Source organism: Vanellus vanellus (genome assembly GCF_965231255.1).
Source record: "Vanellus vanellus genome assembly, chromosome: 1".
Lineage (NCBI taxonomy): Eukaryota > Metazoa > Chordata > Aves > Charadriiformes > Charadriidae > Vanellus > Vanellus vanellus.
This window is the reverse complement of record NC_138905.1, coordinates 80586801-80612996: the sequence shown is the minus strand read 5'-3', so window position 1 is coordinate 80612996 and position 26196 is coordinate 80586801. Positions and strand designations below refer to the sequence as shown.

General features: G+C 39.7%; 1 protein-coding gene across 1 annotated transcript in view; it reads left to right on the top strand.

Annotated features, from left to right (window-relative positions):
• Positions 1 to 449: 449 nt before the first annotated feature.
• Positions 450 to 26196, top strand: part of DUSP16 (dual specificity phosphatase 16) — a gene marked incomplete at its 5' end in the record, with an annotated part of 30182 nt that continues 4435 nt past the window's right edge. Inside the window, 5 exons of the mRNA XM_082479773.1 lie at positions 450 to 680; positions 1807 to 1945; positions 17143 to 17306; positions 23962 to 24121; positions 24818 to 24941. Of these exons, the coding sequence (XP_082335899.1) occupies positions 450 to 680; positions 1807 to 1945; positions 17143 to 17306; positions 23962 to 24121; positions 24818 to 24941 (818 nt within the window). The remainder of the gene's footprint in view (positions 681 to 1806; positions 1946 to 17142; positions 17307 to 23961; positions 24122 to 24817; positions 24942 to 26196) is intronic.

Below are 26196 nucleotides of genomic sequence, written 5' to 3'. Positions count from 1 at the left end.
TTGAATGTTTTATTCTGCAAACTTTCATGGCCTTGTATGTTTTACGGTTTGTTTTTTTTTTATCTTCCCCTTCTTACAGGCTCTTAGTCCAGTGTAAAGCTGATGGGTGGGAGGAAAGGTAAAGAATGATGTAATGCAGCAGCAACCAGAAAGCATCTTTTGTTTGAATTGTGAAATGGCTACTCCATAGTCATCTCCCGATGAATCAAATGTGAGGGGCTGCTTTGTGGAATGAACCCTTTGTAATGGCACATCAACTGGAAGCAGGAGGAGACATTCAGTTGAAGAGTTCTTTCTGAAAATGGGTTTAACTTTTCTTTTGCCAGTCACTACCAGCATGACCTCATACACTTCTAGTACAATGGTGTGGCTAAGCCTTTGAATACACAGCCATTACATCATCGCAGCAAATTAGAGAGGGAGGTGGTGAAAGAGGCCTTATTGTTGTCATGGCCGATGAGATGATCAGGACTCAACTCATTGTTGCCGAGAAGCTGGTGGCTTTGCTGGAGAGTGGTACAGAAAAATTGTTGCTGATTGATAGCCGCCCCTTTGTGGAATACAATACGTCCCACATCTTGGATGCCATCAACATCAACTGCTCCAAGCTTATGAAGCGGAGGCTGCAGCAGGACAAAGTTTTGATTACAGAGCTCATTCAGCATTCAGCAAAACACAAGGTAGGGGTCATTTTCCTGTTATTCCTTGTGTTTGTTTAAAAAAGTGCCTGGAAAGCAACTTGTAATAATTTTCCCTTAGGTGTTTTGTTTTAAAAAAAAAAAAAAAAACAAACAAAATTGGGGGACCAAGTTTTGCTGAGCTCTTACCTGATTAAGACACTATTGGTTACTGCTGAGTTTATCTTTGGGATTCTTTGTAGCCTGCTCTCCCCTAAGTGACGGAGTAATGGGAGGGATTCAGAAATTACTGAGAAAGAATGCTCTCAGGATTCTTGTATGTCTTGCAAAGCACAGTCCCTTAAATGTATGTAATTAAGGCAGGAAACATTCTCATTCTAAACTTCGAAGGATTCTTTGGGGTCTGTGGTGGCAGGAATTGCTTAGCAAGTGGTCGTACAGTTTGCAAAGAAACTGTAGCTCTGTCAATCCTGGCTCCTACTTGCTGTTTAAAATACTTTTTGTGTGAGTAGTTTCATGGGGTTTTGGTTGGTGATTTTTTTTTTTTTTTAAATAGTGTTACTAGCGAACAGAAAAAATAGCTAAGCTGTTTAAACTTAATGTGTATCTATGTGTGTTTTGTTTTTTAATCCATTGGTACTTGCTTCAAATGTCTTAGTTACAAAAGTAATTTATTACATTCTTGCTTGGCATGTTAAAAATTGAAACCTTTTATTATTATTATTACTACTATCTAAGGCATATTTTATAAAGTTGTGTAGGTGGCTAAAATGTGTGTGGTTTTGGGCAGTTTAAGGTCTCTTTACTGTTTATACACAAAAAAACAGCAGTAGAGACTGAGGTAGGGCCGCCTTATAAAAAGTTCAATTTTTAAACAAACCAACTAACTTAGCTGAAGGTAAAGCATTTTACAGGTGACAAAATAACCTAATGGTAGAAATTTGCAGAGTGTGCTTCAGTTTGGAGCAAATAATCAATTTACAAACTCTGACAGGAATTAAGTCAGACCAGGCAATTAAGTATAAAATAAAAACTGGTTTGCATACAGCTACATGAGAAATCTATATATCTGAACTGCTGCATAGCAAGTATGTGGGAACCCTGATGCAGGTGATAATGTGGTGTTTCAATCATCTTCCTATCTTATTCCGAATTACTTGTGTTTCAGATTGAAATTGATTGCAAGCAGGAAGTGGTGGTGTATGACCAAAGCTCTAAAGATGTGACCTCTCTGTCATCTGAGTGCTTTCTTACTGTGCTCCTGGGCAAACTGGAGAAGAATTTCAGCTCTGTGTATCTGCTTTCAGGTATGATGAACCAAGAAAAAAACCCAAAACACTTGAATGAGGAGAAGAAAGAAAATGCTATAATTATAGCTGATGTATACACAATTTTGCAACAGTGCTGGTATGAACTTCAGTTACAGCATAGCTGTTCCTGTAGTTCTTTATGCATATAGTGACATTTGTTATTCAGAATCATAGAATCATCTAGGTTGGAAAGGACCTTTAAGATCTTTGAGTCCAGCCATCAACCTAACACTGCCAAAACTACCACTAAACCATGTCCCTCAGCACCATGTCTGCCTGTCTTTTAAATACCTCCAGGGATGATGATTCCACCACTTCCCTGTGCAGCTTGTTCCAATGTTTGATAACCCTTTTGGTGAAGAGATTTTTCCTAATATCCATCCTAAACCTTCCCTGGCACAACTTCCTCTTGTCTTACTTATTGTTACTTGGGAGAAGAGACTGACCCCCACCTCGCTACAGCCTCCTTTCAGGTAGTTGTAGTGAGCGATAAGGTGTCCCCTCAGCCTCCTTTTCTCCAGGCTAAACAACCCCAGTTCCCTCAGCTGCACCTCGTAAGACTTGTTCTCCAGACCCCTCACCACCTTTGTTACCCTTCTCTGGGCTCACTCCAACACCTCAATGTCTTTCTTGTAGTGAGGGGCCCAAAACTGAACACGATATTAAAGGTGCAGCTTCACCAGTGCTGAATACAGTGGGACAATCACTTCCCTAGTCCTGCTGGTCACACTGTTCCTGATACAAGCCAGGATGCTGTTGGCCGCCTTGGCCACCTAAGCCAGCAGTGTGCCCATATTCAGCTGGATGTCAACCAACACCCCCAGGTGTTTCCACCAGGCAGCTTTCCAGCCACTCTTCCCCAAGCCTGTAGTGCTGCATGGGGTTGTTGTGACACAAGTACAGGACTCGGCATATGTATAATGCTTAGAAATTGCATCTTACAGGGGATATATATCCCCTGTTAGTGCTGTGTAAATGGAAATTGATCAATACAGGTTTTTTTAAATGCATATGTCTGCTATTTTAGGGTCAGAGATAGTAAAAGAAATGTACTTCCCTGGTCTTCTAAATATTGTACGTGCTAGGAGGAAAATTTCTTCCTTGGTAATTACTGCAATAAGAACAAGAGAAACGATCTCCCAGAGTTATGGAGATTATTTTGTATGACTTCTTAAACTTCAGCTCCTTAAGTGGTAGTACTGTATTTAGGTCTTCTGTATTTAGGTGTTCTCACTACCCACCCCCCCAGCTTTTTTGAAAAAAAAATTAAAAAATCCCAGGTCAAAGCATCCACAGAAATTCAAGTCCTTATAATGCAGGATTTGTTGGTGTTAACATGTGCTTGTGTTGTTATTTCTGTCATGGAACAGTAGACACAGTGTTCACAAGAAGGAACAAGGAGGGGCATGAAGTAGATCCAGGGCTGAAAGAAGAGGGAATGACAAATACAAGTAGGAAATCCGTTACAGTGACATGACCAGTGATCTAATGAAGTGTATACATAGTCTCTGAAATGTTAAAACTAAAGTCAGAGACTGAATAATGATGAGGAAAAGGGAAAGGTCTCCAGAGAGGTACTTCCTCTTAGCAAAAAGGTTTCACTGAGATTTGTAGTGACTTCCAATGAAAGTGATACAGAGGTGGTTGTGTTACCAAGAGAACTTTTCCCAAACTATTTTGAAAGTGACTACAGAGAAAATTAATAATTTCTGCACTTGGATAGGTGCATTTGGTGCTCATGTGAGACATACTTACAGAAAACTAAGTAGGGGTATGCTTTAGCTACGTTTGGTGCTTCCGTTTTCTTTGCTATCTCGGTAAGAATTACACCTGTGCATTGTGGACTACAATATTAGATTAAGTAATTCTTCATCTATATGAGCCACCAAGTAAATGTGTGATGTCTAGGGCGCAGTAAATGCTTAATGTAAGATTGCTGAAATATGTGGTTAATACTCCCTTAAATTTAAAAATGTTATTTAAAAATAAGGCCAGTCTAGAAGCAGTTTATGCCTCTTAAGAAATCCTTTTATTGTTTGAATACCCAACTCTGCTCATCAATCCTGAGATTTTTTTAATAACCAGAAGCATATTACAGCTCCATGCAGCAATACAGACTATTCACAACTTAAAAGACACAGCTATCAAATAACTAAGAATTAGACCTCATGGCAGAGAGCAGTTGGGGGTGGAGGATCCTTAATAAGGCCAAGGAAAGGACAGTATCACAAAACTTCCCTTTCTTCTACTGTCCCTCTGTTGATTAGTTGTGTGAGACATGGCTTTGTTCTTCTCTTTCCTCTGCTGGACTCCATGAAGGAGGTGGTCAGAGTGTCTCCATCCTCAGACTTGCCTGTGGCTTCTGTAGGAATGGACAGTACCAAGAAGGGAGTGTTCCCCAGCTCCCCAGTGCATAGTCTGGATGAGCACCAGTTGCGTGTGTCTTAATGATGCTATGAGAAATTGCTTTGTTTTGGTTTGGTTTTTTATTTCTAGCCTGTGGTAGTTGTCTGTTCAAGCTGAAAATGCAACGTAAACCACATGCAAGATACTAGTGCACATTAGTTAGCTGAGGTGAACTTAGCTACGTGCAGCTGGTAACTATTAGTTTGGGTATTAGAGACAGAGAAAGGGAATGTAATGTGTTAAAAAACTCCTTATACAGAAAGGAGGATTTTTATTTTAGCATGTTAAATGCATTTCTTGTAGCAAAGATTAGATTTGAGAATTTCATCTTATTTTTGGTTAAAAAGATAGTGATGGGGTATTTATGAACGCAGAAACAATTGATGGCTTTAAAACCAATAGTAGAGGAGTATAAGAACAAAAGAGAAATGTAAGGAAAGTGTTTACTACTGATCTATTTATTACAGGTAAGTGGTTATTTCAGGAAATATACCCAACTAATATGAATTGGTAGTAAGGTAATTAACATCAACTCTATTCCTCCAGCTCTATAGCATTTCCATCTCTTATAATGACTTTGCTCTGATTTTAATCCTTACATAAAAAAATACATTTCACAGTCCTGTTGTTTTCTTACAGCTATTAAAAAGTTAGCTACTTAACAAACACACACACAAGAAACCTTCTGGGATGTGGGGTGAAGGAGAAGGTGCTAGATTCAGTCTTATGGAAAGTTCCTTGGAGATTATTGATACGTGGCTCTAGGAAACTAGATAGAATGTGTTGTCTCAGCAAGCTGATGACGAACTCTCATAAATGTTTATGGCCTATAATGAGAGTAGAGGTCAGTGCACCATGTAAAAAGAAAAACCTTTGGACTTGAGTTTTCCCTGTGCCACTCAATTTGGCTTATTTAAAATAGTGACCTTAAATAAACATTTTAGGGTAGGAAAATATTTTTTTGTTGGGATAGAATTAAGGAGCAATTAACAAATATCTGAAATTCCTGCATCTGTTCTTCATGCCTCCCCCCATTACTGAGCACTCACTGAGGTGTTTTTTTATTTAGGTTGTGCATACCCTGGAGGTTGTTTTTCATTGACGTAACTAATGTAAAGACCTCAAAGGAACCCTTACCAATTAATTAAAGCTCTTGATCTAACCTCATAAAAATATTTATGATCTGGTGGGGAATGTTCTCAGGAATTTAAATATTTCTTTTGGCTCTTAATTTCTAACAGTGCACAAAATACTGAAATGTGGGTACTGAAGGCTTAACCCCACTCCCATCACTGCATCTGCTCTGCTGAGTTAAATAAGATTTAAACACAGGGATGTGACTTGATTCCTTCTCTTCCCATATTTTGAGAACTGCATTTACTTTTATGGAGTCCTTTTCCTAGTTACGGTATTTTTATGATGTTTCTGCTTGCTCTGCAGAAACAGTTAAGAGAGACGACCGTTTCTTGCTTGATGAATTAGTATTATTAAGGTGGTAAATGCCAAGAATCTTGCTTAAATTCTCTTCCACTATGTCAATGGAAATGATTCGTGTCCTACTTTGCTAAAACACTTGCTCTTCTCTACTTCTCTTAATCTGGCTTACTCCTGCTCGTGTAAGCATAGATGTTTTCAGAATGGTTACCTTTCAAATGTTGCCTGTGATGAAGCAGAGCTTTTTATTTTGTGGGGTTTATTAATTTTATTTTTTTGTACATAAGACTTGTGCTAAGCAGAAAGATTTCTGAAAAAACAGAAGAGCCTACATTCCTGTATTTCCAGCCTGACATTAAAGATTGTTATAGCCTAGCACAGAAACACTGTACTGTCTTTGAAATGAAACCAAAAGCAAGAAATCTTGTACTCGGGTGGATGTGGAGCAATGGTAAATATTCAAGAAGGACTAGCTAAACTTCAGAGTACTGTAATGCGGGATCATAGAAACAGTTTTATTGAACTCTCTAAGAATTTTTTAGTGCTGCAATACCAGAGTGTATTTTGCTCGCAAACCGTGAAGGACATATTTTTCTCTCAGTCGCTGAATTGCCACTTAGACTTCATGTGCCATGGTATTCAATGCCACTGAGAACAACCAATATGAAAAACTTACATAATGTACCAGATTATAATGCATATGGGCAGAAGTGGGGTTAAATATACTGAAAGCCTTTTGTGAACTTTTAGAATTGGCTGTACAGTTTTACCCTCCAGTGCCCGTATGCTGAGGTGTAGATCTGTACGTGACCGTATTCCTTCGGAGCCGTGCCTCTCATTGAATAGCATCCACCTGATCTTTGTAATCAGGGTTCTGTATCGAAAGGTATGTACTTTCTATTGCTTCACGGTCGGAGGTGAAGCTTCAATGGCTGAAATAAAGACTAGGGGGAAGGAACGACTGGTCTCACACTCAAGTCAGATGAGAGCTGTCTTGAAAAGGGGTCCATAAACTTCTATGTGCTACTTTCTACACAAGTTACCTGTATAATTCAGGGAATCACTAGTAGAGAATTACAGATTTTTCTAGGTGCCTAGCGTGAAGCCTGCATCTGACTTGCAGAACCACTGAGCACCAAGCTGGGGAGCTGTATGCCCCCTTCCCAAAACCATGGTTAGACTGTGAGTACAGCCACCACATAAAGAAGCGGTGTTGACAGGTAATCGAGGCCCAAGTGGTGAATTGCCTACTAATCTCCACTACCCTTCTGCCTATGAAACATTTCAGCAGTAGTATGATTTAATGGATTTTGCTTTCACAAGAGCTCTCTGATAAGCTTCTACAGAGCACAAAGCTACCACAATAAGCAGAAAGACATAAATTGTTAGTTTTGTATTCAGTGACGAATGCAGGTGACATATGCTGTGGACAATGAATGAAGTCATAAGCTGAGTATGTAAAGAAACAGCAAACAGAATGAGTTCAGTGAGATCGGGCAAAGATCCTGGAAATGGAATAGTGAGTAATTAGCCAGGGACTGTTGCAAAAGGTATGTTTGTGCTGGAACTTCCCAAATCATTGTTTCCCCCTGACCTGTCCCTCACCTAACAAAGTGTGTGTACAAAATGGAAGACTTGCATGGAGGATGCACGAAGAAGGAAACAAGGTAGGAACTCTTCTACAGTCTTGTTTATTCTGGTGTTTTATTTAAAAATATTTGAAATTGGGAATCCTAGTATAAAAATGCCAATATATCTAGGGTACATTTACCATTATGTTGTCTCTACTTGCCTAAAGCAAAGCTGGACAGGAAAAAAAGCCCAGTGCTCTCTACCCGCTTTGTCACCAGAAAAAAACATGCTTGTGGCAGAGGAACAGGAGATCTTAAGAATATTCTTTTATAGGTAGAGCTAGTCATTTCTATCTCCTGAAGCGACCAGGGCTGAAAGACTGAGCTTTCTTCCCCACTTCTGCAGTCCCATATGCCAAGTAACTCAGTATGGACTGAAAGATGGCATGAGGTAGCTGTGGTTTGTGCTGTTAAATTCCTAACACCCTAACACTTTTTAACATCTGGATTTGGAGTATAATAACTCTTGGTTGTGGCCAACTGAAGTTCTGAGCGTTCCTTGTAAGTCTTTGCAGAGCGCATCAAGAAGAGCACACCTTCAAATGGCAGTCATTGATTAAAATTATTGAGTTATTTGCAAGTTGAAATAATTACAGCTAGAACAAGCTGTTAAATATCCTCCCAGTGTTTAGAGAAGGAAGGATAGTTGCACAATGATGCCGGCTTTCCTGATACACTGGCTGGATGGTGCCATTAGAAGCAAGTCTCTAAAGAAAGAGGTAAAAGTCTTGCTGAGGGAGTGCAGCATTCCCTAAGTGGTCCCATAGCCCATGGAGTACAACCAGTGTTGGTGGGGAGGAGACAAGAGCGAGAGAGGAGCTTAGCTTTGAATTGCCCTCTTCAAAAGTTTCCCTCTCCATCAATTTTTAATGAGTGTAGAAAAACCAGTACCCTTGGCTACAGCCAGTCCTCTGCGAATATCCTCCAACCCTTTGTACTTAAAATGCAGTTTTGAGTGTTTGTTTAGTGCCATGATCGTTTTAAGCACTTGAAGAATGGGAGTAGAGTTTATTACTTTCATATGTGTGTCCACTTGCTGTCTTTTGAGAGAGAGCAAAGTTTGACTAGCGTGGAGCTCTCATAACATTTCTCAAACCCAAGAATAACTTGTTAAGTTTGCTTTTGTTTTGGATACCTCTGGATGCTTGTGAAACTTAATGGACTGAAATTATGATGAGGGTATCTTTTTTTTTTTTTTTTTTTTTTTTTTTCCTCCTTTAAAGGCAGAAAGGACAAGCGTGAGTGTCCAGTATGCTCTCTTTTATTGTTGTTGGTCTGATTTTTCTATATGCCACGTGGGTGGGAGGGGGCGCTTGACCCCATTCTTGCCTCCCCCAAGCCTTGTTTGCTTAACCTGCCTATTAACCTTGTCTTACCAAAAGCAGAAACCCTCAAGGGCAAAGAGCTTTTCTTGCTACTGTGCTTGTAAAACACCTGGTGTAATGGGGCCACTTTTTGAATGCCCTTAGCTTTCCCAAACAGTGAAATCCTGAATCTGTTGGAAGGACTCCCCGTGGCTGATGAGAGGGGACAGGAAGGGGAGGGTGGGCGCAGGGATGGCAGCGTGCTCACGGGGCTCTCCAGCCTGAGCGTATGTAATGGAAAATGGCAAGCATCCCTGTGGAGCAGAGCTGGAATGCGTGAATTGTAATGGCCTGTGGAGGTCTGCAGCTCATTTAAACAGAGTGGAAACATTGTAGATTCATAAAACTTGTGAGTCAGAAAGTTTACAACTTTCCCTCCTTACAGCAAGGGAAAAATCTATACTGCAGCTTTTAGATAAACATTTTAATGTTCGATGGGAGTGTGACTGTGAAAGTGCTGTGAAAATCACAACATTAAGAGCCTCTGATCTGATTTGAGGCAAAGTAAACGTTATTTTTGTATATTTTGTGTTTGCTGTAGTGCTTTTTAAACTTGATTTATTTATTTTTAGCATAGTTTTCAGTAATGTTGCATTATGTGCCTAGCACTAACCAGTATTTACAGTAACAAATTCTAAATTGCTATTAGGAGAAGAAAAAAAAGCTAAACGTGTGTATGCCACTGTACTCCACTTTTGGTGAATATAGAAGTTTGGTAAGGCTTACTTAAAATTACAAGGTCTAAATATTATGTTGTAGAGGTAGTTGCAAATTTTCCTGCTTTTTTATTCTTATTTTCCTTTTAAAAGGGATAAGAATATATTTATCAGTATATGGCTATATAAAATTATGAATAATTAGTGCCCTTAAATCCAGAATTTGCTTCTTCATTAATGAAGGTGGTGGAATTGTCTGTCAGATCCACAAGCTTCAAAGTCTCCTTGCAATCCTTTCCGAGTACGTGCATATAGTCTTTGATTTTTTGACTCATCCCTTGGGTCTTAGACCTGTTCCAATCCCTGCTTTAAAATAATTGTGTTTGACGCTGAGTTAACACTGATGAACTGGCAGATGAGTAGATCTTGTGGGAAAAGGAAGAAAGTTGCTTCTAGTCTGTTTTCAAGAATTCATTGAACTCCCTTTTGCTTTTTCTGAACAGTCAGAATCCAAAGCAGGGGGGAAAAGGAGCAGTATCTGATTTGAATGGCACTTAAGAGAAATGCTGAAGTTTGCTCTGTTACCAGCGTGCATTGTCCTTGGGCTTTTGCAGCAGACTCCATGACCTGTGGAAAAACAGACATGCTCACCGTCTCTTGCATCTCCATCAGAAGCACAAGACAGGATCTTTCTGTGCATCCTGTGGGACACACACAGGGTTGCAGGGCCAGCTGGATCTATGGGGATGTTTTATAAAACACTTCATAGGCTTTTCTTAGCCTGAAGTTTTAGGGAAGCCAAGCTCATAAGAGTTGCCACGTTGTCTGTCTCTGTTCTGTCACCCATAAAAGATGTTTAAGCTTGTTGGTCAGCTTAAGGTTTGACAAAAGGAGTAATTAAATGAAAAAAATAATGGAAGTTCTTGTAAGCCCTATGAAAATGAGCACTAGTACAGTGCAGAGCCTCAAATTAGTGTCTCCCCCTGACAAGCAGTTTTGGGTTGAGCTGAGCTGGTTGTGGATTTGGTAGTGTGACCAAGCAGCAGTGCCACATGGGCCCCAGCAGCACAAGAGGAGTCCTTGACAGCTCAAGCCACAATAGCCGCCTGAGGATCCACCATGAGATGGACACCAGTGGCAGGTGGCATTCTTTGGTGTGCAGCCCCTCCAATTACTTGGTTGAAAAACATATTTGCTTAGTGTGAAGGTGGAAGGCTGCTCTTCTGGTCTTCAGGATCGGTCTCCTTTAGTTGGAGAAGGTGGCTGGGATGCTCATCTCTGTTACCAACCCCTTCTCTAGCTGAATTTCTTCTCTTCTCCCCTCCTCCTCGGCTTTGCTGCCAGGTTCTGGGCATGAAAGGCAATTGCATGGAGTTCTCTTTCTAGCTTTAGCTGACAGGCTCATAGGAAACACATGACGCGATGGGTGAAGACCTATTTTCTGATCTTGCTTTCATTCCAAGCTGTGTTTCATGGCTGCCTTTACAAAGGCTAAGAAATTCTCCCAGAACAAACGCAGCGTAAGCTTGTTGGTTATGTTCACTACTGTTAGGATTTGTATATGCTCTCCTTTTTGTACAAGTTATGTCTGTGCTTGGACAGTTACACTAGAAAAAGCAAGTCACACCTAATGGGAAGGTTCACTATTTGCATGTTTCCCTTTCACTGGAGAGTTGTGGGCATGTCAGCTGTTGCACTTTAATTTCACACCCAACTTGAATTCGCCTTATCTCTGACGTGTAGTCAGGCCTCTGTTCCTTTCTGCGCTTCGTCAGTATGCACTTGCCTGATTAGCAAAAGCAGCTATCTCTAGATGATTAAGGATAACACTTCTGGTGCAGATCTCTGCAAAGACTTGAGGAAGAGAAAACAGCATAACATGGAATGAACATGGGAAACATCTACCATTTCTTCCCCCTCCCCTCCAAGTTTTATGTCCTATTATGGTGTCATTTAACTGGAATGGTTTTATTGAGCATGGGGTAAAAACAATAAAATGTTACATGCGCTTCACAACTCCGTATTAAGTGTTCAAATCAAGACCTTAGGACTTAAGTGGCCTTTTGCTTGCAAACCTATATAGTGGTTTAGAGAGCTAGTGTTCCTGCAGCTGCGGCGTGGCAACTGGCAGCACAGGGGAATGCTCCTGATCTGCTTCTGTATAACATAACAGGAATGAACTGATGTAAAGGCTTGCGGTACTCAGCAGTTATTCCTCTGTATTAATTTAGGATTTGTTGCTGATAGTGGTTAAACTAAGTAGTCATCCAGTAGGATCTGGATGGATTCTGTTCCCTTAATGAAAGGTAGCTGTTCCAAAATCAGTAACATTTCTCTGGCTATCATTTGTAGCTACCTGATCCCATCTTGTCTCCCTCTCCTCTTCCTGCTGCTGGCAAAGTTAGTTGTGAGTTTTATTTATATGAGGATTTATTCAGTGAATCTATAAGAAAGGAACTTTTACTGTGGAATTTTGCTGAACCTTTTTCATGCCTTCTGGGTTTGGCCCAATTTTGTTTCCTGAGTTGGCTGAGAAGGGAACTGAAACTTCTGATACCAAGATTCCTTTAACAATCACACCTTTACGATCACGATCGTAGTTAGGAAACAGTAGTGTCTTGATCAAAGGAAAGTCTGTAGTCACCACTTTGCAGAACCATAGCAACAGGGTAATTGAGTAGGTTACTGGATCTTGCCAGATTTCTGCTAATGGATGTGGAGGCTCGTAAGCAAGAAACGCGGGCTGTACTGTAAAGACCTAGGAGGTGTTGGGTTGTCTGCCACACACACAAGGGCTGAGGCTGCAAAACCACTGACAGCTTTTGGCACCTAAACATAGTTTCATAGAAACCGTTGTGTGTCATAGCCACAAGAAGCGAACAGAACAAGTCAGCACTGGAGTGCAGTACGGTACTGCTGTTCGTTAAATGTGCTGCAGCCAGGGCATGCTGCAGCCAGGGGATGCTTGCCACTCGGTTAAAACTGTAATAACTTCACTAGTCTATTCATTTTTAACAAGCTACCTAAGCAAGAGCTGAGTTACCTTAGGGCAGTTGCAGAACTCTGCAGTCTTCTGATGGATTATCTAAAATCAGAGCAGAATTTAATTAATTGATTTTTGTCTCAGAAATGTAAGGGACAACCAGCTGAACATTACAATTTACCGCCGCTACTTTTAATATCTTTTACTTTCATGTTGGAAAATATATTGGATGATAAGGTTTTAATTTACTTCTGTCTCATATTGCTTTAATTTGCTCCCATAATGATGGAACTCATCATCCCCAAAGATTTTTTTCCTTCAAATTTGATTAGGGCCTATTACGCAAGTAAGACAGACTTTGAGTACTGTTAGCTACTTGCTAGCAGCCAAAGGATAGAATGACTTACATATGTGTAATCATGACAGAAGCAACCAGCTATTTAAAACTGAAGGAGGAGATGCATTGTGTTGCTGATCCTGCTTGACCATGAAGGTTTTCAGATGTAGTGGAACTATTGCATGAGTGGTGATGGAAGACTCTTCCATTTAATTCATCGATACCGGAAAAAGAGTGAAAAACTTCAAAAGTCTCTGGGGTGGGTGGGGGTGGGGGAGGGAATCTTTTAAAACACAAGCAAAATTTTATAAATATATGCACAATACATAAAAACTACTCTGTTTCTTCCTTCCTCTGTCCATAACATTCAAATAGACAAGAAGTGGTTTAATCCTGTTGAATGTCAACAGAGCTGTTTCAGCTTGGCTTCACCATCAAGAATACAAAGAACCTGTATGGCTTATAAGCTATTTAGGAGAGAATATTTTGGATTTATTTGTCAGTCATCTATTTCCAGGGCCCAGTTACATTTATCAAAGACTTCAGTGAAACTCTATTAACCCAATAGCTCTGTTAATGACCTGTAGATTTTTACCCACAGTTTCAACATGCTGTTCTGATTGATTTATTATTTGCAGAGGCTGGAGTAGTGGTGGGGAAAAAAAAAGGGTGTTATTTAGAAACTAGCTCCAGAAGAAAAGTATATTTTCTTTTATTAAAATAAACTGCACAATGCTGCCAATCGCCCTATTCCAACTGAGGTAGATAAGGAGGTTTAAAGATGAAATTTCCCTTGATAAAAAGGTCATCCTTAAATTACGGAATTTGAAACTAAACCAATCCCGTCTTTCTGTTAAGGCTCAGTTTTCTATTCTGCATTCCCACCTGTACACTGAATTAATTTTCTAAGTGTTTAAAGTTAGTTTTTTGAGGATGGTCTGCTTCATTTACAGAAGAAGTGTACAGCTAGTCTAAGTGCTTAAAGCACTTTTCTCATAAGAGGGTCCTCATGTAGACTGTGCATAGACTTCAGCTTTGGGGACTCATGGAAGCCATAATCTGTGTTGGAAAACAGACACGTGAAATAAGTGCCTTTTTTCTACACATCTTTAGGTGCTGTTATTTTTCTTAATCTACCTACCTACCTATTTAAAAAAAAATAAAATATATTCTGTAAGTCAATGCAAGCAAATATGGATGAGTGCAGTTCCTTAGAATAGTCGTTAGGCTCGTAGTGACACAACAGCTCAGTGGGTGTATGTACAGATTCTGTTGTTCTAGAAGAAGTTGTTAGTTTAGGAGGATGCATACAAGAATGTGTTTTGTTGGTATGGGTTTTGTTTGTTTGTGGTTTGTTTTTTTAAAAGCAATTTTTCAACATAGGCTGATCTAGAATGTCTTTTTCCTATTGTGAGTGCCATAAATCAAAGCCAGATATGTTGAAAAGCTACTAACTTTTTGAAATGGTCATGTAAGACGGCAGGGAAGATAGATTAATATTTGAAACAAATCGCTGATTTCATGTTTTTTCAAGTCAGTTCACTACTGATACTAATACCAGGTTAAAATATATTCAAAGGAAAAGAGGGCTTACTTGAGAGCTTGTGTAAAGGTAGGTAATATAATGTCAGAATCATCTGATTTGAGAGTTGTGTGGTTGTAATTTATATTGTAGGGATGCTGAAGCAACATCTTACTAGGAAAGCACGAGTAGAAAGTAGCAGCATGATTTTGAAGTGATGAATGTCCCAGAGGAAGTGTTGAAGCATCTAATCTTGAATCACGTCAAGCTTGCCTTGACAGAGCCCTAGAATAAAAATAAAATAAAAAGTTGCTCCTTACACTTACAATGACAGAGCGTGGGTTCCATCTCCCAAGATCTCAGATTTTTTGCATATTAGCTTCTTGCTTAATTTCTTGTTGCAGTGTTCATACAGAAATGAGACCAGTCCCTACGTACTTGGGAAAATTCTTTTTTTGTTGTTGTTGAACTTTGCCCATGTGGTCTTTTGCAAAGAAAGCACAGATGTAAAATCTTTTTTGTGCTTGTGCTGCTTCTTTGTCAGGAAGAAGAGTCACTTCTCTATTTCCAGCTTTGTCAGATAGAGACTCCAGAAAGCAGCGAACAAGCTTCCCAAGAAATAAAGAAGAAGCAAATGAAACCAGACTTATATTTTATTTCCTCTTCTTCCCCCAACATCTCAAGGAACTGCTGGGCACCATATCTTACATTAAATTTAATCCGAGAGGCATATAGTGCCTATAAATTCAAGGATTGCTTCCTATAATAGAGGGGAGAACGTTATGCCATACAGAAGAAAATTTAGCAAGTACATGAGACAATTTTTTGTAAACTGCTTCTGTCATTCAGTTGATACGTTGAACGAGCAGTATCTATGCTCCTGAACAGAGCTGTGATAAAGCAAGGAGGAGGAAATCCAGCTAACAGAAATAGAAAATGTCAGAGCCAAACCTTCACTGTGTCCGTAGCCTAGCTCCTTCAGTTTAGGGGTATGGCTCTGTGATGGGCAGTACCTTAGCTTAGCATTCCCCCGCCATCCCATACAGTCCAACCTGACCCTCATATTCTCATGATGAACATTGTCATAGTTGTCTAAAATCAGTTATCGGACAAAATAGACAAGTGATTTTTTTTTTTTCCTAAGTCAGGAGACAGAACAGGAATTGCTGTTCATAAAACTTCTCCTCTGAAAACTGCTTTTTTGTTTATCAGATAAAATGGGTTTTTACACACATGGCTGTTACCTTGTTTTTTTCTGCATTTACTAAAGATACAGATTATGAAATCCAAAGAATAGGCATAATTCAGGCAATAGTAATGTAAGCCTTGACAAAACAGTACATTATCTTATTTCTGAATAATTTTAATTCATATCTTCAAACTGTAATAATAGTGAACATAGCATTTGGCAGATTTAACATGTTAATACTTCACTTCCTTGATGATAAAAAGGTGCCTTGTTCTGAACAGGTTATAATTACTCTTCCTTCACTTATAATTCCACTTGTCTCTGTGTTTTAAGGTGAGGAAATAGTTGGGAACTTTCACTATGGTTTGTGCCTTTCACCCTTACTATTTGGCTGTTAATTGGTGAAAACAGCCAAGAATGCTTATAACATACTGATTTAAGCAGCTGCCTGCAGTTCTTCAGACTAGTTTGCGAAGATGAAGTATGAGAATGAGCTGAGCTTGGGGTTTAGCTAGGCTTGGAAAAAGCCAGCTAGCTTTTGTGAGAACACGTTTAGTGAAAGTATAAGTTCGTCATTGGAGGTTTCTTCAGTTTTGTTTTCTAACTGTGGGTAAGGCCAGTTGGACCACAGTTGGTAGCACAGATTTATAACACAGTCCTTGCGATGGGAGGGAACCGGGAACTAACAGAGCAAGAGAAAGAAGTGAAGCTTGAGCTGCGTTGCCTGTATTTGTGTCTAGAGCAGCCTCAGCCTCACATTTTATTCCCTTCATGCTCTGTAGCAGCTGTGCCATGCTGATGGTGAAACAGCCTAGGAGCATTTTTGATGGCCACTGGGATTTTAGGTGGATTTAAATGTGTTATGAGTCATTCCACTCTAGTTTTTCTGAGTGGTTCAATGCAGTGGTGGAAAATGGTAATGAAAATGTTTTGGAGCCATAATATGGGTAGGGCCTAATAACTGGTGGAGATGAAGAACCAGCTAGCAGTAAAGGGAGTAGAGACTTGTGGTGATTTGCTAGGTGAGTCCATGGCTGGGTGAAGTCTTCCCCTGTAGTCCCCCCTCTGCCTCACCTCCCCCACTTGAGATGGAGAAGCCTTGGCTTGGTATGGTTTTGAAATATGAAGCCTCTTCCAGTGTGTTGGATGAAATGATGGAGCAGTGCAGAAAATAATAATGTACGATTTTAAAAGTAAACATTAATAACCACATATTGATGCTTTTACCAAACTGAGTAAACATGACTTTTTCTTAATGAAGTGTAATTATAGACCTAATACAGTAGAAGGAGGCGTTTAGAAAATAGCTTGCTGGGGTGGAGAAGAAAAGGTATGTGCACTTCTGGCATGGTGGATGTTCTGGCTGTTTTTTTAAAGTCTCATTTCCACATATCGTTAAGAATGGGAAGAAGCATCAAAAACTTCCGAGGAATGGAGAGAGAGAAATAAACGTTCCAGACAGAGTGGGAATACGAAGTCATGCCTTGCCTGCTGTGAGGGATGGTTCCACACCTCTGGAAGAGGCACACATACAGTTCTTCTGTTAAGGCTTTCCTGCTGCCCCTTAAATGCTTCCCCATCTCCTGCAATAATGCTGCTTTCCAAGAACTGGTATGGGCACTGATGCCTACAACACTTCATGTAAATTAAATACATACTGTTCTTCTGACAGGTGGATTTGCTGAGTTCTCCAGCTCTTTCCCTGGTCTCTGTGAAGGAAAATCCACGCTCGTCCCTACTTGCATTTCTCAACCCTGCCTACCTGTCTCCAACATTGGCCCAACCAGAATCCTTCCTCATCTCTATCTTGGGTGTCAGCGGGATGTCCTCAACAAGGTGAGCGTTCTGGGTGTCATATTGTTTACTTGGATGGGTATATAATTTCCAGGTGTCTTTGTCCAAGCGTCTATCATACCACATCATTACAGCTATAAAACATCTAAACTAGATATAACTGTCTGTGCATAAGCCATGGAAAGCTATGTGAGAACTAATGATATGCAGAACGTATAATTACTCCACGTGTCATGTAATACGATAAAAAAAACCTTGGTCTCCTCTCCTTTATCTCAGAGGTGATATGGAACCTTCCTCAGTAACCTGTCAACCAACAGCAAACTATCAGATCTGTTATTACAGCAGGTGAGGTAGTTTCCTGTGTATAGCTCTGACTGGTTTGTTTTGGCCAGTCTTGGATGTTAATGATTACAGTAGGACAAAGGAAGATTGTCTGTTTTGTGGTATTTCCTTCAAGTGCTGGAAAAAATATCACTTAAATACCATTAATTGTATAATGAGGGACTACTGCAAACAAATCTTTGTACACCTAGTAAAATGTTCAGACCTGGACAATCAGTGGGATCACTTAAAACAAGCTTTTATGGTAGCACTGCACTAAGAAACTTTTACTGTTTCTAAATACATGTGCATTTAATAATTTCTGTTCCTAAAGAATAGCCCAGGTTATTTTGGTATACTTAAAATAGTCCGCAAAGTCATCAAATATAGCACTTGTAGGGTGCTGGACTACCAGATGTCTAAAAGAGCTTGTCTCAAATTGTTCAAATATATAATTGCTATGTATATCCACAGATGTTTGCCTCCATGAGGAGACCAACTTATATTGCTTACAATCTGCATCTTGGGTCCCTTTGCAAGGGAATTTTTGTTACTTGTGCTGCATGTGCCTGCTTGCCTCCCATGTTATCTGCAAGTCTATTTATTAGTTGAATCTCCAACAGCCTTCATAAGATGGCATTAAATACATGGATGGGAGAGAAGGGAGGAGTGCTTCACCCTAGCATATCGCCTTAATTATGTGTAAGGCTTATGGGTATGGTTTTTTGTCCATGTATAAAGCTTAAGACAGGAACTATCCCAGTAGTCCTGTAATTGGATCAAATTCATATACTTTGACCATTATCATAACTTCCACTGGTTTCTTCTACTTTCACTCCATCCCAGTCTGGCCATTAATAGGCTATTTTTTGATTTTTCACAATTGTTTTAAGTTTTCACAATTGTTTAACACACAAGCAATCATGTAGAAAGTAATTATGGAATTAGAGGACACAGAAAAATCTTTTGCATGGAGGACAGTCAGCAGTCACTGGTGCTTAGTTTGTCCTTTAAAATCTTCTGTGTCTTCACTGCCAGGTAGCAAGTCAGCAATTCAAACTTCATTCGCTTATGATAGATGTCAAAGCAGCTTATTACTTTTCTTACCACAAAAGTAATTTGTGGTCCCCAGACAAAAGACAGCAGGAACTAAGTAATTAAAAAAAAAAAAAAAATCCCTTGCATTGAATGGCTGAGTATTAGAAAGATGATTTTATGCTATTTGTTTCAATGTGTGAATGGCAAGTGCTATCCTAGGTCACGGTGGGAGTGAGGGGGCTCCTTGTTCTCCATGTTCTCCTCCAGAGCCAGGGGCGTGCTACTTCATTTGGGATGTGACTGGAACTCCAGTGCTGTGGCTTTTAAGTAGTGAATAATCCCAGAGGAATGAAAGAGGCCGTTCCCTTTCCTTGCAGTAAATTGGTGCCTATGAATAGGTGTTAGGCACAGGCACGGTGTGTGTGCCTCACCAGGAAAAGAATCCAAGTGGTAGCGGTGGTCAGGAATTTCATTATAGGGCTAGAGCAGGCTAAAACTGCAACTACTGCTGGTGAGCCCTGAGTGTGGCAGAGCCATCTACGGGAAGTTTAAAGCTGGTGGAGGCTCTCTTGCCTATTAATCTACAATCTTGGTATCATTTCGGCATGTGTCCATCAGACATCAGGAAGCGCTGCAGCTGCAGATACTTTAGAATTAATGTAGGACCCCCAGGAGTCGGTCAGATGTGTACTTCCTCGCGTATTCTCAGGAGTTATGACCAAGGATTGCTGTGTTTCCCAATTGTTTTATAGAGGACCACAAAAACAACAGCACTCAATCCACAGAAAGTTTGGTAAGTTTTTATCGCCTGGTGTTATCCTTGACAGTCAATCTTTTGGAAGTTCTTCCATAGATGACTGAGGCATCTTTTAGTTTTCTTACCTTTGTTTAAGGACAAAAAACCATCTTACGACTTCAAATCTGCTTGTTGCTTGTACCTTTGTCCTCTTACTTTAAAGAAATAGCATGCAATGCTTTCTTCTGAGCATATCAATTGTTTGCTCCACCAAAGTAGACCTTAGTGTCTTGGTAGCTTATCGTACCTCTTCAGTTTCAGTCACTGCCTGTGGAAAATCTGAAACGGCTTCCATCTTTAATATTGGTACCTTTATTAACTTAAAGAAGCTGTGGGAACAAATTATGATTTCTGCCTCTTCAAATCCACTCAATGTTTTCCCAGCTGTTGGCAACTCCCATTTTCCTGGGTTGAATCAGTTTCTTGATTCAACTCAAAGTTAGCAGTAGCTAGAGATCAACATGCTAGAAACAAAACTGGCAGAGCTCTGCTGCTTGCTTTGCTTCTGGGGGAGCCTGGATCCCACACCAGGGGTATTGGGGGAGAGCAAGGAGGATGTCTCTTACTGTAATGAGTGTCCAGAAATGCCAATACATGGTAAGAAAGCGAAGAACATTCAAAAGGAGAGGGTGCAAAACAAAAAACAGGGATAAGTAGCAAAGTTCTGTCTCTGTTAGGACAGTCCAGAAGCTGTTAAGTGGTTACACTTGCATGCTCTGGTTTAATGGCCTTGCTGGTTTGTTGGCTACTGGGGACAAGAAGTCAACCTTCTGTTAAGATTAGAATAGGTTTGGTTTTTCTGTTCAGAGTCCAGATTTTTTTTAAATAATTTTCTGGAAAATTCTAGTATGATTCCCAAAACTATTAAGATGTAGTTGTATATGTTGACTTTATTTTTGCCTTCAGATGCTATCTGTGAGTTCCCAGGATTCTTTCCATTGACCAGACATATTGATTTCTCTAAAATTTAAATGTCTCAAAAATATCTCCAAAAAGAACTCTTAATCTACACTACTGTTCAACCTGACGATTTAAAGATGTTTTATCAAGATGAGCTTATCTTTTCAGGATCTTTATAGGTTTATCTCTGAGAGCATGGGTAGGGAAATGCTTGTCTTGTTGCAGGACAATCTGTATTCATGACCTTTTATGAACACAAACACTATTTGCCATAAATATCTCTGCTGATAATGCTTTATTTTTGAACGATATGCAAACACAAATGCTTGGTTTGTGTCCTTCAGCAAAAATAATGATTACTTCAGAAAAGTCTTAGGAGATTCTTTGTGGTTTTGCTTTACAGATTGCCTTCTAAATGCTTAATACTGAAAATGTTCATAATATTTTTTTGCAGTCTTGAAATACTAAAAAGTTCTTCATAGAACAGAAAAGTTCATTTCACTTTTTGGGTCTCAATGTGATATATTAGTGGTTATCTCAGTGTGATATATTGGTGGCATTGCAAGAGGGTACTTACTTTTACTGATCTTTGTTGCTCTTTGTGAAAGAAAGACAAACTAACCTAAATTCTTACAGTAACAGTGTCCTTTCTGGAAGTTTGTATAACAGGAAAAAAATTTGCATTGTGGTTATGGGCCTGAAAAAGCCTCCTACTTACATCTCATGTTTTGTACCAGCATTTAAACTGGTACTTTCTGCTTTGCTACTTACCTAACTATTCTCTTTCTTTTCTTCCAGACCTGGATTTTATTTCCTGGAACAAAATAACATTTTAGGGTGCCATTAATTTTCAGATTAAACAAGTCATAAAATGTAAATAAGCTGACAAAAGAGCATTTACCTTCTTTTCACAAAGTTGTTAGTATTAGGATTTCTGGATCTTCCTCCCATCATAATTCACTTCTTCCTCTTGGGTGCCTTACAATGAAGGCACTGTTATGGTTAGTATATTGGAGTGTGTTGCACAGAGAATGATTGATACTTTAGAACAGATGGAACCATAACTTCTTTCTTTAGCCTTAGTCTCAAAGACAAGCACTAACACATTTTTGGGTGTTTTTTTGGCTCGGAGATTTCAGACTTGGCAGCTGCAGCCTTCTCGTTCCCATTTGAATAATCAATTCCACATCAAAAACCTTGCATAACTGTGGAATCGTGATGGTTGGGCTGTGCAGCCCACCAGCACTTATGCTTTAAAAGAAATAATAAGGTTTTCTATTCTTCTAAACTGATCATCATTATCCCAGCATCCCTTAGCTATATTCTGAACAAACATGCATCATGGCAGTCCATTTGTTAGTGATACCTTCATCACCTCCCTCCTTTATATATGATATTGTTCACGACCCTGTATGTACTTTTGTACCTACTAATCCAGTTGTTCCTCACTCACCTTCAAGCAGCAACAACAGTAGGTGAGCTGCTTTGGGGACAGTATTTCAACTTATCTAAATCAGATATTTATTTTACAGAAGTTGATGCTGAAGAGCTTGGGGCCCTAGAAGGGGAAAGTTGTGTAGCCCAGGACAGCGAGGCAGTGATGCTGGGGATCAGGGGACTCCCTTGCACACGTTAAGATACTGCAGGTCTGGTGGTAGGTAGTCCACTATGCCAAGAACCCCATTCCCCATACCTTCCCTCTCTGGATAATTCCAAATATTCCCCCACTTCCTTACAGTGCTCCTGCTTTTAAACTTTTAGGTCTATTGGTGTGTGAGAGCTAAATATATAGTAAAGGAAGGTACAATGGAGTCGGCTGTGAAAGGCATGCAGGACTGAAGGGAACTTGCTGGTTAAGTTGGGGAAATGTGAAGGGAGAGTAGGAAATCAGTGACATATTGGAATTTGTTGTCATTGATGAGAAGCTGAGCTTTACTGGGAGAGTGACCTAGGAAACCAGCAGGGTGAGAAGCAGTAAGGCTGAGAGCCTATTTTGACACATCCCGGTCCCTTTTTTCTTTTTTTTTTTCTTCTTTTTTCTTTTCTTTTTTGACCATTGCTGCAAATTATATTTCTGATGATTTGCTTTGCAAGTATCTGGTCATCTCCTGTTCCCCTTGGATAGGTATGTTTACAATATAATGTATGTTCAATAGTTAAGGTTCCCACGCCTTCAGGCACCTCTGAATGTGCTGATGTGAGGGCCTTTGGATGAAAGTTTGGGGGAGCTGCTCATTTTGCTCCAGACAACAGAATTCAGCTCGCTAGCAGAAATCCACGTCAATTCCCTGTTTAAAATGCAGTCCCTATCAGTTGTATACACTTCCCTCTGAAAATGACTGAGGGTAGATTCCCTTCTCCTCTGCACTTCTTTGTTCTCACTCAACATTTAATTTATGAACGCATACACATGTGTGTGTGTGAGTGTTCATCCCTTCTACATACACAGTCACATACATGTGGTGTACCTGTATACTCAATATCAGATATCGTTTAAACTGCTCTGATTTGAACAAGATAAGATTTATGGCTCTTCAAATAGCCATATCCCTGTTTCTCTTCACCAAAACATCTTTACACTTGCAGAAAAAATACATATGGGGAAGAAGCGGCCATTTGACTTCATGACTGTATTTTCATACTGGTTGACCTCCAGTTGAAATCTGCAGTATAAGAATTCATTCTTGCTACTGCTCCCATAGATTGACATAATTTTTCATTTTTTTAATATAATTGCTGTAAAAGCAAAAGGATTAAAATCAGATATATTCATATTTGTACTTTGAGTCTCTGCTTGTTGCTGTGATAATCTCTGAGATGCAAGAGCACCAAAGACTTAAAACTGAAATATGAGCAACTAAATCGTAAACCACAAAGCAGAACTCCTGTAAAACTGCAGTTAGTGCTGTGTGAAAATGGTCTAATTCCAGGTCTTCAGCTCTTACTCAGCTCTTTCTCTCAAGGTTTTAGAATCATAGAATCATAGAATGGTTTGGATTGGAAAGGACCTTGAAGATCATTGAGTTCCAACCCCCCTGACATAGGCAGTTTTGAGTGAGTTTTGCGCCATTGCCTTAGAAACAAGGAAGTCCCAGGTACTTTAACAGGTGACTGCAGGAGGTATCAGTTTCATTTCGTATTTCTCGCCGATATCTGTGATGGGGCAACCTCAGTCTTACACATGTGATGCAGAAAACACTTATTCAGGCCAGCAAACTACATGTGGGAAATGTTCGGTTATGTTGTCAGCTTTCACAGTAAGAATTTAAACCAAAGTAGCAAAAAAAATTGATTCTCTTGGAAGTGATGCTCCATCATCTACCATGATTTGTACCAGAATATGTGTGTATTCTACCATTATTTCTGTTCTTTCTTAACTTTGTTTGTATGGGCTTTGCAGTCCATGTGTTATTTGGACATACTGGATGTCTCATTAAAAGTTGTTTGAAGAATTAAAAGCCGAGGAAGTTTGTTTTGTTTTGTTTTCCAAAAAGGAATGCCCGTAACAGCTGGAGCAATTCCAACATGAATTCCAGTTTGGGTTTTAGCTTTATGATGAGCTTTGGATTCACAGTTTCTTTGTAATGTGCCAAAGGTACCATTTGACTTCTCTGGGCTTAATCTCTCTCTTTTTCCTAGGAGCTGATGCAGCAGAATGATATTGGCTACGTACTAAACGCCAGCAATACTTGTCCAAAGCCTGATTTCATTCCGGAATCTCATTTCCTGAGAGTGCCTGTGAACGACAGCTTTTGTGAGAAAATTTTGCCTTGGTTGGATAAATCAGTTGATTTTATAGGTGAGAGAAAACTTAAATTCTCTCTCTAAAACAGTTTCTGGATTCCTTTGTGTGTCTGCCCTGCTGTTTTGGCTGGAGAAGACCTGAATGCTTTCTGGGTGGTATGAAAATACCCTAAGGATCTACATACATGAACACCATCACTTTATAGGCACAGAAGCAAAATAATGTAAGGAGATGCTGCTGCTGCGTGTTCCAGCACTTGAGGAACAAAGACACTTTTAAAGAGCACAACTCTGCTTTCTGGCAACCTGGTAGATGCCTGATATATGCCTGCAGAGAGCGAATTAGAAAATTTGACATACAGATCCTGTCTCTAGCTTTGAGAAGTGAGCTAGCCAAATCTGAACAGGCCAAATTGTTCCATCATGAATGCTTGCTTTTTACTTGCCTATAAAATTAGAAACAATCACCTTCACCAGACATCTAAATAGGTTTGTTTATGTGCACATTAAAATGCAGTATGCTGTAACTGCAATATGTTTCCTGTGTGTAGTCACTTGCTTTTTCTATACTCAATGCTATACAGTGCTAGGGAAAATAAGTGATTTTTGTTTAAAGCTTCCATGAAGTTTGCAATTAGCAGTTAATTTGGATGTTTTGAACAATTTTAAATAACATTGCTTTCTTTGCAAACTTTTCATTCATGGTCTAATGTTGCTGAGTGTGACACTTGCCAATTTCTTTGCTATGCAGAAAAAGCAAAAGCATCAAATGGCCGTGTGTTAGTGCACTGTTTAGCTGGAATATCTCGCTCTGCCACAATTGCTATTGCATATATCATGAAGAGAATGGATATGTCCTTAGACGAAGCTTACAGGTAAGGAGAAATTTTCCTTTCATATTAATTCTTGTGCCTGTTGGCTTGTTTTTAAGGTGAAGAATTAAAGGTTATATGACCTAGGGTAGAAGCAGACATGTTATTTTATCCGATAGTTCACTGTGCTCGGCACACTTTTGTTTTAAATGTAGGCTTCCTCCATAAACAAATTAATGGTGGTGCGTAGACATCACACACCTAATATTAATTCCCCATCTGCAAAATGCTAATGTTGGTCATTGCTCCGAGTAAGCAAATACATGGAATTTAAACTGCTTATTAAATGTGTACGTACATACGTACACACACCGAGCTATACTACACATATCACAATAGCTTGTAAGTCAGAGAGAGAATGGAATAGATAGGGATAAAGAAAGAGAACTGATGATATTTATAGTCAAGCTTATGACAAATGCTAGGCTGGAGCTGTTGACTTCAGTTTGGTATTTAGTAATGCTCTCAAAGAACTGCCTGCAGGTGAAATATCTAGGAATTAAGAAAGCTTCTTTGTTGCTATTAAACTCAACCGGAAAGTATTTTGAAGTGTTAGCTCTTTGTGGCATCAGGGAATTTTTGTGGGACCACCCTCCCACACCCCCCTTTTTTAACCTTTCAAATCCCGCATTTCTGTATTTGGATTGTGAACCCTTTACTAGATTCCAGGTGGCACAGTTGCAGTGTACCATGACTTCTCTATTTCATTCAACAACCTGCTTTGTTGTGTTGTACAGAAAATGATGGTTTTCTTTTTGCTGAGCTTTATGTGCTAGTTGGCACAGCTGATGCATTGCTATAACATGCGTGGTGCAAAGGCAATTTGAACAATTGCGCTGGAGCAGGTGGCGAGGAGTACCTTCCAAATCACTACTGTTTGCTACAACTGTCTCTCAAACACCGATGAGGACAGAAAGATTTGATATTCCCTTGTGGAGCGTGATTTCCAGGGGGCATTTTCTTTTAAGCTGATGAACATAATTATGTATGCAGTGAAAAAGGTGCATGTAAGAGGTGCCTGAACTACAACCATCTCCCATTGCCTTTAGAAATTTTCCACCGTTTCTTACTGAAGCCTGCTGACAGTTTGGTGTTATGCAGTAATTTCAACATGTATGGTGATACAGGTTTGGTTAAGAGGCGTAGGTGGAAACTCACAGTTACACAGGTATAGATAATATGGATGAATTAGTGGACGTGGATGGATACTGGGCGAGGTATGAGTTTGAGTCACTAAAAAAACTTGTCTCAGGCTGTA